Source organism: Nomascus leucogenys, chromosome 13, assembly GCF_006542625.1.
Source record: "Nomascus leucogenys isolate Asia chromosome 13, Asia_NLE_v1, whole genome shotgun sequence".
Taxonomy (NCBI): Eukaryota; Metazoa; Chordata; class Mammalia; order Primates; family Hylobatidae; genus Nomascus; species Nomascus leucogenys.
This window is the reverse complement of record NC_044393.1, coordinates 30,827,065-30,841,778: the sequence shown is the minus strand read 5'-3', so window position 1 is coordinate 30,841,778 and position 14,714 is coordinate 30,827,065. Positions and strand designations below refer to the sequence as shown.

Here is a 14,714-nt window from a genome sequence, read left to right as displayed (position 1 = left end):
GGGAACAACGTGACAACCATGTGTGTCCGCTATACAATTCCTTCAACTTTGCTGTAGGTATGAAAATTTCATGAGGAAATAGTTAGGAAAAACCTTGTTGTATCTCGTACATAGTAAACACTCAATAAACAGCAGCTGTTGTTGTTACTTTGGGACTATTATGTCAGACCCCTAAGAAATGAGTGAGGAATGTTTTTCAGATTAAAAAAATGCACATTCGTGCACCAGTCCCAAGTTTGAGGAGCTGGATTCATATTCGTCTCCTTTAGTCCTAAAATCAGCCCTGTGAGGCAGGTATTATACTCATTTGTCATATGGAAAGAATGTGAGGCTCAGAGGAGGGAAGTGGCTGGTCCAAGGTCATACGGTGAGTTGGGTGTTGAGCAGGGTTTGAACCTGGGTCATCCTGATGCTGAGTCCAGCCTGGGCACCTCCTGTCTATCCAGATCATCTGGAATAGCTAGTGCCTGCCATACAGTTAGAAACTAGATGCATCTGGGGGTGATTCCAGTTCCCCAAGCTTGGGGCCTAGCTGGGGTCTCCGGGAATGTGCCCAGCCCAAGGGTGATAAAACCCAGCTCATGTGACACCATCTGGGGCTGGGTGCAGGTCTTGGAATTAGCCACAAACCGCAAACCCTTATGGTTTTGGGGCTCAATGCCCAATTTGCAGAGCAAATCTGAATTCCGGTCTCTCGTAATTACACAGTACTTCCCTCTCTGGGGTCTGGGCTCAGCCTCAAGCTGCTATATAAGACTGATCTGTGACCAGACTCAGCCAAAAGCAGAGGGGCTGGGGAACAGGACTTCTCAAGACTCAGCGGCAGGGACCTCCTAGGGGTAAGGAGGCACCCCTTCTCTACTCAGTGTCTGGCAGGGGAGGCAGAGGCCTGGGAAGGCAATAAGGAGAGAGTCCCAGCCTGGAGATCCATCAGGATGGCCCCTCTCCAAGTTCAGGTGTCTTTTCTGTAGCATGGGCCTAGTCAGGAGAGCCTCTTGGGAATCAACAAAAAGGCCTGGGTCATGCCAATTACATGCATGTGCAGAGCTGCACTCATCTTTCCCAAGGATGTTGGGTACCAAGGGCCTTTGCTACCTCCTGGAGACTCTTCAGCTGTTTGCTGATGCCAGAAATCCTTCCATTGGTGCCCATCTTTTTAACTGAAAGGGGTGATTCCTTTTTGAACACAGCTCTCTGGAAAGTGAGGTTCGGATGAGGTGAGGAAGCCAGAAAAGAAATTATTGCATATAGTAGTCCTTTATATTCTAGTGCAAATGAATGCCTGTAATATTCTTCTGGGAGCAGATAGGAGCAGGGAAAGAATTTGGGGGCTCTGTGAAGTCCAAGAGAAATGGGGACAGAAAAAAGAGGAGAGTGCGCCTAAACAAAGGTGGCTGAAACCAATAATTTTTTGGCTCAGATGAGAGGCCATGCCCTGTGCTGAGTCTCTGAGGTTGGTGGATGTGTAGCCGGGGCTGATGGAGTGAGAGAAGTGGGTGAGGGCACAAAAGGAGCAAAAGAAAGTTTCCCAGAGGCCATGCAGCTCATTCCAAAATGCATGTTTCACCTCCTCAATCTCATAACATTCCTCACCCACTTCTTAGGGGTCTGAAATAATAGTCCCAAAGTAGTAACAATAGCTGGTCTTTATTGAGTGTCTACTATGTATGAGATACAACTTGTTTGTGATTTGGGAGCAGAGGTTCAAAAAGGTAAAGTCTCTCTCCTAAGCATTAGGACCCAGATAGCTCTGACCTAGAGCCATTAATATTAACCACGTGGTGTAGAACTAACTCCTCCAAAGAGATGGGAAGAGTGTTTGGTGGTGGGCTGGATGTGTGGAAGGGTGGCTAGATGAATGCGTTGATGAGTAGATAAACTGATGGAAAGATGAATGGATGGATGGATGGATGGATGGGTGGATGGATGGATAGATAGGAGGATATACGACTTGCCAGCTGTTTGGATGACAGATGGATGATAGATATATGGGAAGATGGATGGATGGTTGGATGGGTGGACGGATGAATAAATGGAGGAGAATGCGTTGATGAGTGGATGGATGGTTGGTTGGATGGATGGATACATGACTTGCTGGGTGTTTCCATAACAGACGGGTAATAGATAGATGGAAAGATAGTAGGTTGAATGTATGGGTGAATAGGAGAATAAATAAGAAGGGGAGAATGAGTAGATGAGTAGATGGGTGAGTGATGTAGAGGAATGAGTAGATGAGTAGATGGGTAGATGCTGGAGAGAGTTCCTCGGAACCTGCCAGCTCCCAGTTTGGTGTTTTTGTTGGAATCCCTATTACCCATCTCCCTGATGCTCATTTTGTCAATTCCATCTTGGGAGATAATTAGACATCCATTCTCTGAAACAATGTGTTTCAAAAGGTAGTATCTGGAATTCTGGACCCTGCCTTAGTATGTGACTTTGGCTGGTTTCCCCTGTCTCTGGGTCCCAGGGTCCTGAGATGACTCTTGACTGGGGCTGCCTAGTGCCACCTGCCGGCCAGAGTGGTGGCGCCCAGCCACATCTCCATCTGCACTTTCTCCTCCACAGGGAAGCAGTGCCAGCATGTGGATGGCGTGGTGTGTAGCTGCACTGTCTGTGGTGGCTGTGTGTGGCACCCGCCACGAGACAAACACGGTCCTCAGGGTGACCAAAGATGTGTTGGGCAATGGTGAGTCCAGCCCCGAAGGGGTGAGGGTTGGCACAGGGTGAGCAGGGCAGCTCTGCCAACTCTGAAGTACCCCGGGACCTCCTCCTGCTGGCAGAGTCCACATCGGGTGGCTGGGTGAATTCTACTCTCTGGGCCTTAGTTTCCCCTTTTTCTTTTGGCTACCACTTCCTGAGCACCTACTATGTGCCAAGCACCATACTGGTGACTTTATGCTCATTCTTTAGAGGCAATAGAGAACAGTGATTAAGAGCCCTGGATCAGCCTTCGTGGGGTTCAAATCCTGACTGTGTGACCTTAAGTTCGTGACTTGAGTTCCCTGAGCTTCAGTTTCTTTATCTGTAAAATGCGTGTAATTATGGTCTCTATCTCACAGAACTGATATGAGAATGAAATGAAATGAAATGCCCTTTTGAAAACTTAGCACAGCTCCTGGGACTTAGAAGGCCCTCAAAAGTGGGAGCTATCATTATTCCTGCCTCCAATTCTTAGGACGTTGCTTCTGTCATCTAGCACGTGAGGACATACTTTCTCCCCCAGCACCCATCCCAGGCTATCACGAGCATAAAAAAATGAGATTTTTCCTATCTAAGTGATCTCTGAGTACCTCACAGACCTCAATCTTTTTATCCATCAGAGGGGTACACTTCTGGCCTTGACTATTTCCCAGGAATCAGTTGCGATAATACATAAGAAAGTTTATTTTATTTTATTTTGAGACAGAGTTTAGCTCTTGTTACCCAGGCTGGAGTGCAATGGTGCGATCTCGGTTCACTGCAACCTCCTCCTCCCCAGTTCAAGCGATTCTCCTGCCTCAGCCTCCCGAATAGCTCGGATTACAGGTGCTCACCACCGCGCCTGGCTAATTTTTGTATTTTTAGTAGAGACAGCGTTTCACCATCTTGGCCAGGCTGGTCTCTAGCTCCTGACCTCATGATCCACCCGCCTCAGCCTCTCAAAGTGCTGGGATTACAGACATGAGCCACCACGCCTGGCCGGAAGTCGATTTTTTAAAGCTGTAAAGTGCAGAGCACTTAGAAGGGAGGGCGATGAAGAAAATCCATGAAGGGCTGGCTGGCTGATGTCCAAATCTAGTTAAAGTGAGACCAGACAAAACCCAGCAGAAAATGAGCTGGCCAGGATGCCAGGGCTAGATCAGCCCGCAGAAGTCGTCCCGTTCAGCCTCTGCTCTTCGCTGGTGGGAAAAGTGAGGCCCAGGAAGCTGAGCAACACTGTGAGGTGCTGCCTGGGGGCTGGAGGTGGAAAGAAGGGAGGAACGCTGGACTGATGACCTTGCCTCTCTGCAGCCATTTCGGGCACCCTGCAACAAAGTGATGCTCTCCACTCCGCCCTGAGAGAGGTGCCCTTGGGTAAAGCCCGTGGTGATGGTGGTGGGCCTCTCCTGGGTGGTCTGCTTGGTGGAAGTGGAAGTGGAGGTGGTGGGGGAGGTGGTCTTCTGGGGGGCCTGCTTGGTGGTGGGGGTGGAGGGGGTGGCAGTGGTGGGGGGTTGCTGGGTGGCAGTGGTGGGGGTTGCTTGGTGGAGGGGGTGGCAGTGGTGGGGGGTTGCTGGGTGGCAGTGGTGGGGGGCTGCTGGGTGGCAGTGGTGGGGGGTTGCTGGGTGGCAGTGGAGGGGGTCTGCTGGGTGGCAGTGGTGATGGTGTTTTGGGTGGTGGCCGACACCATTACAATGACTACAGACGCATTGAATTTCCCCGAGGTGTTGGTGGAATTCCCTATAATGACTTCCATGTCCAAGGACCCCCCCCAGTATATACCAATGGCAAACAACTTGGTGGTAATTACAAGTATGGTCACATTGAGACCAGCGACAACACTGCTCAGCTGGGGGGCAAATACCGATATGGTGAGATCCTTGAGTCCGAGGGAAGCATCAGGGACCTCCGAAACAGCGGCTATCGCAGTGCCGAGAATGCGTATGGCGGCCACAGGGGCCTCGGGCGATACAGGTCAGCTGAGGGGGCGGCACCTGTAGGCAGGCTTCACCGGCGAGAGCTGCGGCCTGGAGAAATCCCACCTGGAGTCGCCACTGGGGCGCTGGGCCCAGGTGGTTTGCTGGGCACTGGAGGCATGCTGGCAGCCGATGGCATCCTTGCAGGCCAAGGTGGCCTGCTCGGCGGAGGCGGTCTCCTTGGTGACGGAGGACTTCTTGGAGGAGGGGGTGTCCTGGGTGTGCTCGGCGAGGGTGGCATCCTCAGCACCGTGCAAGGCATCACCGGGTAAGGAGGGGACAGGTTCTCCCCAGAAAGCCCCCATGTACCTCCAAATGGGGGTGATCACTCCCTGAAGCTGGAGTTGCGGGAGGGAAGGTCTTCAGAGCCCCACACACTTCAGGGCTTAGCCTCAGGTTTGGAAGTTTTAAGACCCCCAAGTTACATGGTTTGGGTCTTGGCATGAAACAGTCCTAAGTTTGAGACCCAGTTCAACTTTTCATGTTTGTGTGTGACTTTGGGCCATTGATATCATCTCTCTGAGTCTCAGTTTCCTCATCTGTAGAATGGTCATAGTAATACAGTGTAGTGGAAAAGACCCTGAGGATTTTGAAACTATACGTATATATCGTAAGTTCTACCATGCTCAGCCTGCTCCTCATAGTAATATTTAATTTAACAAATATTTAGAGCTCCTAGTATGTGCAGGGTACTGTGCTGGCACTGGGGACACCACCCAGTGGTAAGCCAAGAAAAGACATATTCCCTGTCTCCACGGAGCTTGAGGCTGATGGGGTACATGGGCATTGATAAGAAGCCTAAAAATAATCATGCAGTTTCGACAGTGGCAAGAAGTTCATGGAGAAATAAGAATCTCTATAATGGGGCAGTTCACCTACCTAGGGAGGTCAAGGGAGGCTTCCTGGAGGAAGAGGACCTTAAGTTGAAATCTGAAGAATGTATAGGAGGGAATTAAGCAAGAGGAACCTATATGTATAGGAGGGAACCAGGCAAGAGGGGCAGGGAAGAGCAGAGGGAGGGAATGGCATCGTGACATGCAGAAAAGATTCAAAGGAAATACATGGAATGCACACAGCGGGCCTCTGGGCATTGGGATTACGGGTTGTGGCATTTTTGCCTTAATTTCTCTGTTTTCCACATTCTGTCCTTGAACTGCGGGTGTCTAGTGTCTTTAGAGTCAGGAGGAACAGATGGGGAGCAGAGAAAGGGGGTGTAGGGGAGGGTGAGTGGATGGTAGTTGGGGTGGCTGACCTTCTCACCACTCTGTGTCCCGAGCAGACTGCGTATTGTGGAGCTGACCCTCCCTCGGGTGTCTGTGCGGCTCCTGCCCGGCGTGGGTGTCTACCTGAGCTTGTACACCCGTGTGGCCATCAACGGGAAGAGGTGCGTGCCCTTGGCCCTGGAGGGGTCCCCACCACCCTATGGCCCAACCTCTGTATCCATAACACAAAGGCTAGGAAGACCTAAACTTCTGCCAGTACATGCCCACAGACTTGGACCAGAGGCCATCTGTCAGTGGTGAAAACAGCCTAGCACAGTGGTGAAGATCTGGGAGGCTGGGCCGGGGGTGGTGGCTCACGCCTGTCATCCCAGCACTTTGGGAAGCCGAGGCAGGCAGATCACCTGAGGTCAGGAGTTCGAGACCAGCCGGCCAACATGGTGAAACCTCGTCTCTACTAAAAATACAAAAATGGGCTGGGCATGGTGATGGGTGCCTGTAGTCCCAGCTACTTGGGAGGCTGAGGCGGAGAATTTCTTGAACCCAGGAGGCGGAGGTTAGAGAGAGCCGAGAGCCCGCTGCTGCACTCCAGCCTGGGCAACAAGAGCAAAACTCCGTCTCAAAATAAATAAATAAATCTGGGCGGCTGGAGTCAGGTGACAGCTTGGGTTCAAATCCTGACTCTCTCATAAGCTGTGTGACCTTGGGCCAGTCCCCCAATGTCACTAAACCTTAGTGTCTTCACTGGCAATGGGATAATGAGGTCACCCCCTTTTCCAGGTGACTGTGGCTGTAAGTGGGGAAAGGCAAGCAAAATGCCTCCTGGAATAGGGCCTTCCATGCACTAGGTGCTGACTAGAGGACCTCAGAGGGTGGGCTTCTGTGTGGACTTATCCCCATGGGATGAGGTCATGTCCACCAAGCTAGGTGATTGGGAGTCACCTTGGAAACCAGAATGTGTGCTGAGCCCTGTTCCCAGCCTTTGAAGCTCATGGGCTGAGGGTGAGATAGACTTGTTCACATATGTCTTGAGGGACCAGGGAAGACTTCTGGTTTGGGTTCCTTAGAGATAAGCAAGGAGCGTAACAGATGGCAGGAACAGCAAGGACAGGCCTGGGTAAGGGCGAGCTCCTGGCGGCTGGGGGGTGACTAATGGTCTCCCTGGCCCCTTGGCCTCCTCCAGTCTTATTGGCCTTCTGGACATCGCAGTGGAAGTGAACATCACAGCCAAGGTCCGGCTGACCATGGAGCGCACGGGTTATCCTCGGCTGGTCATTGAGCGATGTGACACCCTCCTAGGGGGCATCAAAGTCAAGCTGCTGCGAGGGTGAGTGCCAGCCGGCTGTTGAGTGCCTTGGGGGTTGCTGGAATGGTCTGTCTTTGGCAAACAATGTGACGTCACCCACCTGCCCACAGGCACTGGGGTGGGCAGGACGATGATGCTGTGGGGTGGTGAGTACTCACGCTGAGCCAGATGTACCCTCACCTCTGTCTCTGACCTGGCACATGCCTGTTGGGAATTCATGGGCTGCGCCTTCAAACCCAGGATGGGGCCTTTGACCAGCCTGGAAAATATGTCATTTGTGACACACATTCTTTCCAGCTTTGAAAAGGTTTCGATCTGAATGGTCAGGAGCATGCCCAAGACTCACATCCCAGTTCCACGGTTCCTTGCTGTGTGATTTTGGGTAGCTCTGTTGCCCTCTCTGAGCTCCAGTTTCCTCATCTGTGAAATGGGCAATTCTTTTTCCTTCAGGAATTGAGATAAGGACTGGAAAACACTTAGTGATCAGCTGGGATAGCTAGAGAGCTGATGAACGTACTTCCAACAGGGGTTGTGTGTGCGTTGGTGCCCCAGATCACAGGGGCATTCCCCACTTGGTTCTGCCCAATTCAACCCTGGTGAGGGGATGAGAGTTTTCCTATGACATGCTCCTTACAAAATGTCCAAGTCTCCATCCTCTGGCGAAGTGGTGTCAAGTGTTTGTATACTGGCCAGCACGCTGTCCCCAGGTGGTGGTCTTGGATGAGGACACACACAGAGCGGAGTCTCTTTCTCTTCACTCCCTGCCCTCTTCTTTGGCTTCTCTCTTGGAGGCCTCCGACCCCACTTCTTCTGCTCCATTATTATCCATCTTTTGGCCCAGTCCCCCCAGCCCTTGAAACTCATTGTGCAACTTGAACCCCAAACTTTCTGATTCCTGTGGGCTTCTCGGAGACTTTGCTTCTGCTTCAGAGACGATGGAGGCAAAGAAAATCAGCTCCCAGGGTCCAGGCAAGGAGAGGAGGGTGAGGAAAACCATGGAAACCTCACAGATGTTTAAATTTACATTTTCACTAGGAAATATATATTTGGTAATGCATGGTTCACAAACATAAAATGACAAAAAGGCGCAGAGCACAGGGCCTCCTCCTATCTTGCCTCCCTCCCACCAAGCTCACCAGTTATTCATCTCTCAATTCTCCTTCCAGTTTCTTTGTACACATGAAACAAATATGAACGTAGATTCTCATCTCCCACACTCCTTTTATGCAAAGGGGCACATACTATAAATACTGTTTTGCACTTTGCTTTTTTTCATTTACCGTATTGGGAGAATTTTCTGCATCCAAACATTGAGAGCTTCCTTGTTTAACTTTTTACAGCTGCATAATATTCCATTGCCTGGATGAGCCATTGCTTATTTGGCTGGTCCTCTATTGTTGGATATAATTTGCCTAATCTTATGCCCTGACAAGTAAGGTCACAATGAATAACCTTTTACATATGTCATTTCATGGGAGGGTTGATGAACCTGTTGGATAATTTCCCAGAAGAGGAAAAGAGTTTGTGCCCTGAATGTACATAAAGGAAAGTCCAACTATCCCCTTAACACACACACACACACACACACACACACACACACACACACACGAAAGCATGCATGCATACACACACATATATATTCTCAAGGCCCTTATCATCTAAGGAGAGGTGGAACCAGGATAAGCCCATCAAGGTGAATCCACTTAAAAGAGGGACCGAAATGCATAGTTAGCTTTGGGAAAAACGTTCTAATTAGGGCTTTATTTCAAGAAATTCTTCGCTTTGCTGAATTGGTGCAGCACTGAACAGTCAGCCACAACCTCAGAAGCAGGGACCCAGGCAGTGTTCGGTGGCGAGGGATGGAGTGAAGTTCTCAAGAGGTCCAGCGGTCAGAGACAATTTGGTGTAGGATGGTCATGCTTTCTTCGTCTCCTTATCACTGCAGGCCCCTGGAAACAAATTCTGAGACCAAAAATCTGTCTGCCCATCTATATATCTTGTCTATCATCGATTTTCCTACTTAACTAACAGCTTGTGGGGGTTAGTTAAGAGCTGGGTGCAGTTGTGTGCACCTGTAGTCCCAGATACTCAGGAGGCTAAGGCAGGAGGATTTCTTGAGCCCAGGAGTTCAAGGCCGCAGTGAGCGGAGATTTTACCACTACACTCCAGCCTGGGCAACAAACTGAGACTCTGTCTCAAAAAAAAGAAAAAAAAAGAGCTGCATGGGTTACTTCTGTGGACCTCAGCCTCCTTGTCTGTAAAATGGATCAAACTATGCATCCTCTCTTGCGGATCACATGAGCACATTTTATTGGCCAGTATTTCTCCTTCCCTCCCTTCCACAAACATTTATTGAGTACCTACTATGTACTAGATACTGAGTTAGATGCTTAGATAAATAAACATGTTCGTTTTCTCTTTGGAAGCACAACAGAAGGTTGCAGCAAATGGCCCATTTGAGGGTCAGATCAGCAGGTGGGAATGACTTTTGCAGTTGAAAATCAGCAACATTACAGCCTGGGCCTGACCCATTGTAAAGCTCCAGAAACTTTGTTTATTGAATGAATGCATGCATGAATTCATGAAAAGCCAAACAATTTGCCTGGGTGGCTTGTCTAGTCAGTCCAAGGTGAATGTACTCTGTCATCCCAGCTTTCGAACGATTTTCCAGCACTCAGAGGTTCTCACTGTTCAGAGCCTGGACTAGTGACCTGCAGGGTGGACAGCCTTGGTGAGCCCCGCATGGCTGCGAGCCTTGACTTCATCCTGCTCCTGTCTCCTTAGGCTTCTCCCCAGTCTCGTGGACAATTTAGTGAACCGAGTCCTGGCCAACGTCCTCCCTGACTTGGTAAGAAGCTGTCCCAGTATGGGAGCAAGGGGCACAGGCTTCCCCCAGACTGAGGGGCCATAGTCCAGCCTCCATCCCTGGGGGCCTGCAGGTAACCCAGAGGGACAGAGAGAGCCAGGGCCTGGGGCATGTTTTTGGAGGGTCTGGGGAGGACCCTGAGGAACACAAAGGGACAGATTAGTGAAGGGCTAAGGAGAGGGACCTTGAGAATTGCACAGTTCCCGGTTTGAATCCCGGCTTGGGCACTTCCTAGCTGGGTGACAAGTTGCATCATCTTTCTGAACCTCGATTTCCCCATCTGTAAGTGGGAATTAGAGACAGCCTTCCCCACAGAGCTGTGGTGAGGACACTGCCTGGCACAGAGTGAGCAGTCAGTAAATTTTAGCTATCGTTACTCTTGCGTCCCTGACTCCCTTGCTCCGACTCCCTGCAGCGTCAACAAGGCTTTGTGCCGTTTCTCCCCTGCAGCTCTGCCCCATCGTGGACGTGGTGCTGGGTCTTGTCAATGACCAGCTGGGCCTCGTGGATTGTAAGTCCAATACACTTTATCCAGCCTGGGGAAGGCACTGAGGACCGGGCCCTTTCTGGGAGAAGGGCTCAACGTGGTGGGGGCCACAGACCTTCCCTTAGGCCCTTGAAGTGAGGCGTGGCTAATACCACAAGGCAGGTGCCACCTGGCTTTCCCTCTTGCTCCCAAACACCCCCCCTCCCCGAGTACCAGAGGGAGGAGCTTCCACCAGGGTCTGGGAGTCAGGGGTCTGGGAAGTGATGGCTCTGTCCTGGGAGTCAGGAGTCTGGGAGGTAATGGCTCGTCCTGGGAGTCAGGAAGCTGGGTTTGAGCCCCAGCTCTGCCGTGGCAGCTGTGTGGACTTGGAGAGACTCTTCCCAATTTCCTCATCTCTCAAATCTCTCAATTCACAGAGGGGTTGGAGAGTGACTAGCAGGAGACACACTGTGGAGACTGACCACGGCCTCAGAACCAGGCTCCACCACCATCTCGGACCCTGATTTCTGAGTGAACATTCCTGAAAGCAAGCCCGCCCTGTATGGCTCTGCCATCTGTGCACTGCACCATTCCAGGGACCTCCTTTCACATGGATTACAGTGGAATGGCAGCGCCTCGAGTCGTACAGTGCACAGCCTCCACAGCCACACAGGGCAGCCGTCTCTGATAGTGCTCCCATTTCTCTGGGACTCTAGGCAGTTTGAGAATGGCTTCCCAAGACAGTGAAATCTCCTTCCCTTTGTGGCCAGAGATGAGGAAGGAAGAGCCCAAAAGCTGGGGCTGTTCATTACACAGTCAAGGAAATGACAGATTCAACTAAGCACCACATTGTGGAACCGTAAATTCCTTCCCTGGTGCACAGCACTTCAGAGTTTACAAAGCTCATCAACATCCAGGATATCATTGCACCCCCCTGCCCCCACCAACGTAGTCTCAGAGGTTACAGTAAACCCATTTTACAGAGGAGGCAACTGAGGTTCAAAGAAGTGCAATGACTTGCTTGGGTTCACACAGCAAGGAAGAGGCAGAGCTGGGATTCAAACCCAGAACTTTTGCTGTTTTCATGGTGTCTGGAGCTGGAGCCTGGGCCTACCTTATCCATCCCCAGCCCCAGTGTACAAGGAGGGAAGGCATCTGGATGGTGAGGGGACCTCCCTGTGACCCTCTCCTTTGCCTGCAGCTCTAATTCCTCTGGGGATATTGGGAAGCGTCCAATACACCTTCTCCAGCCTCCCGCTTGTGACTGGGGAATTCCTGGAGCTGGACCTCAACGTGAGTGCCTGGGGTTCAGGGCAAAGGGTGGTGGCCCTCCTCCCAAAGGCAGGAGTATCAGTGAGGCCCTCCCAGGGCTTCTGCTGAATGCCTGAGAAGCAACACTTGACAGGACTCTCTCTGATTAGAAGAAGGCCTTCTAGGAGCTGTGTTAGAAAACATAATCATAGCCAGCATTCCAAATGCTTACTGTGTGCCAGGCATATTCTGTGTGCTTTGTGTCGATTAACTCAGCCTATCCTCACAGCAACCATATGAGGGAGGCACTTCTTATTGAGGAAACTGAGCCACAGAGAGGTTAAATCACTTGGTCACACAGCTAATAAATGTGGACCTGGGATCTGAACCCAGGCAATCGAGCTACTAGGTGCTAAAAGAGCTGCTGCTATGGGACTGGGTGTACTGGAGCAATAAATGTGGCCAGAGGGATGCTGATAAGCATTTAACCATCATCTCTCCATGATTAAAAAAAAAGTCCTGAATTGTAGCATTGGCCAATTTCCATGGTATCAAAACTCCCACCATGGGCAGCTTCAAGTTACCAACGTAATGTCAGTGGACGCAAAGTTGGGAAGAGATGTGTGAAATCTGACCGTGTGAGCTGGTATGAGCTGGCTCCTCCAGCATTGGCCTGCATCTGGCCCCTAATTTTGTATGGGGCGCACACAAATATGTACTTTCCCTAGGCTTCATGAACACAGACTCCTCCACACTTGCTCCAGCAGATACAGAGATGCAGGAGTGCATCCGTGCTCCCTGTATACAGGCGCACCTGTGCATGCATATATATTTCCAGCACCTGTGCATGCACACCTAATATATTCATAAACATACATCTGTTCAAGAGATATTCATTGGTCACCCACTGTGTGCCTGAGCTGAGGCTGACTGAGGCTCTGGGCTGAGTGCTGGAGATACAATGATGAACAAGACAAAGTCTCTGCCCTGATGGAGATTAGAATGCTTTGCAGGGGACAGGCCATAAAGAATCACTCAAACAAATATGCAATTCTAAGTCATTAGCACAGTGATCAAGGATCTGAGGCTATCAGAGCCTAAAGCAGGGGGTATATGATCCACCCAAGGAAGTCAAGGAGGGCTTCCTGGAGGAGGTGACACTTGAGCTGAGAGCTGCCAGATGAGTGGAACTTAACAAGAGAAGAATGTGGGGAAGGGAATATCCTGTGGGAAGGCTCCATGGTCGGGGTGGTGGTGTTGGGGGGAGACTACAAAGGCCCTGGTGGCTGTACAGAGGGAAGGTGAGAGGCAGAGTGGCTTGGAGGCTGGAGAGGTCTCCTGGAGCAGATCACCTAGCACCTTGTAGACTGTGGAGAGGAGTCTGGTCTTTAGAGGGTAGATATGCATTGTACAGATGCATACATATGCTAGTTCATCACTGCAGGGCTGAGTTTGGAGAGGATCTGTCATACCATGGCTGTAACTGTAAGTGACCATGAAGCAGGAACTGCAAAAGGTTTCATTGCATCATAAACTGGAGGAGAGTGGGGACCATACATCAAACAGCCACTCAGACTCAGTGGGTTTAACCAAAAATGGCTGCCTGGAGGCAGATTCAGGGCCTCACTCCAGCCTTCAGTCCCCTTCTTTCCATCTTCTTCCTCCCCATGACCCCTTTCTTCTCTTCTCCCCCAGACGCTGGTTGGGGAGGCTGGAGGAGGACTCATCGACTACCCACTGGGGTGGCCAGCTGTGTCTCCCAAGCCGATGCCAGAGCTGCCTCCCATGGGTGACAACACCAAGTCCCAGCTGGCCATGTCTGCCAACTTCCTGGGCTCAGTGCTGACTCTGCTGCAGAAGCAGCACGCTCTAGACCTGGATATCACCAATGGCATGGTGAGTCACAGCCCCACCAGGGGGAGGTGGCTGGGCAGCAGACAGCTGCCAGTGACCCTTCTCAGTCCCCACAGACTTGGGGAATTTGCTGTGAAGTGAGAACTGTAGATGGTCCACCTCTTGACTCACCTCCAGCTCATGGGTGTGCGTCAATTACGTCAGTACTTGCCAAAGTGTGGTGCTTGGGAGGATTTCAGGTGGTCCACAGACCAAATCTCACGATGAGAAAGTTGCTCCCTATTCAATTTTATTTAACTTTATTTCAATTGTTTTTTAAAAGCATAACATATATTCACATATATGTACCTCAATATAAATGTTTAGAATGTTTTCATTTGGTAAACACTAATACATAAGTAACAAAATGGCACATAACAAAATATCACCCTTAGGCATGCTCCAGTCATTTTCTTTCCAAACTTTTTCTTTCGAAAACTTTCAAGCCTTCCGAAAAGTTGCAAAATGCTACAACTGACGGACATATATCCTTCACTTAGATCCACTAGTTAAAATTTTGCCACCGTTGCTTCATACCTACCTATGCATCCATTCACCCTCCTACCCACCCACTCCTCCACCCATCAACCCACCTATCCACCCACCCATTCATCCACCCATACATCTATTTATTTATCCATCCACCCATCCACCCACCCTTCCATTCATTTGTATATCCATCTATTTATCCACCAGTCCTTCCATCTATCTATCCATCCATCCATCCACCCATCCATACACCCACCCACCCATACACCCATCCACCAATCAAACCATCCACTCATTCATCCACCAATTTATCCATCTATCCATCCGTTTATCTATCCATCCACCTATCCACCCACACACCCACCCATCCACCATCAACCCATTCATCCATCCACTCATCAACCCACCCATCCTTCCATCAACCATCCATCTATCCATCCATCTGCCTATCCACTCACCCACCCACCCATTTACCCATCAACTCATCCATCCATCTACTCATCAACCCACCCATCCATCCATCAACCCATCCATCTATCCATCCATCCACCTATCTACTCATCCACCCACC

At 50.4% G+C, this 14,714-nt stretch overlaps 1 protein-coding gene across 1 annotated transcript in view; it reads left to right on the top strand.

The window, feature by feature from the left end:
- Nucleotides 1-779: 779 nt before the first annotated feature.
- The window catches only part of BPIFB4 (BPI fold containing family B member 4), a 32,432-nt gene continuing 18,497 nt past the window's right edge, over nt 780-14,714 (top strand). Inside the window, exons 1-11 of the mRNA XM_030826103.1 lie at nt 780-839; nt 1,605-1,712; nt 2,566-2,686; nt 3,991-4,053; nt 4,401-4,920; nt 5,932-6,036; nt 7,056-7,199; nt 9,963-10,026; nt 10,495-10,555; nt 11,712-11,803; nt 13,457-13,657. Of these exons, the coding sequence (XP_030681963.1) occupies nt 1,668-1,712; nt 2,566-2,686; nt 3,991-4,053; nt 4,401-4,920; nt 5,932-6,036; nt 7,056-7,199; nt 9,963-10,026; nt 10,495-10,555; nt 11,712-11,803; nt 13,457-13,657 (1,416 nt within the window). The 5' untranslated portion in view covers nt 780-839; nt 1,605-1,667. The remainder of the gene's footprint in view (nt 840-1,604; nt 1,713-2,565; nt 2,687-3,990; nt 4,054-4,400; nt 4,921-5,931; nt 6,037-7,055; nt 7,200-9,962; nt 10,027-10,494; nt 10,556-11,711; nt 11,804-13,456; nt 13,658-14,714) is intronic.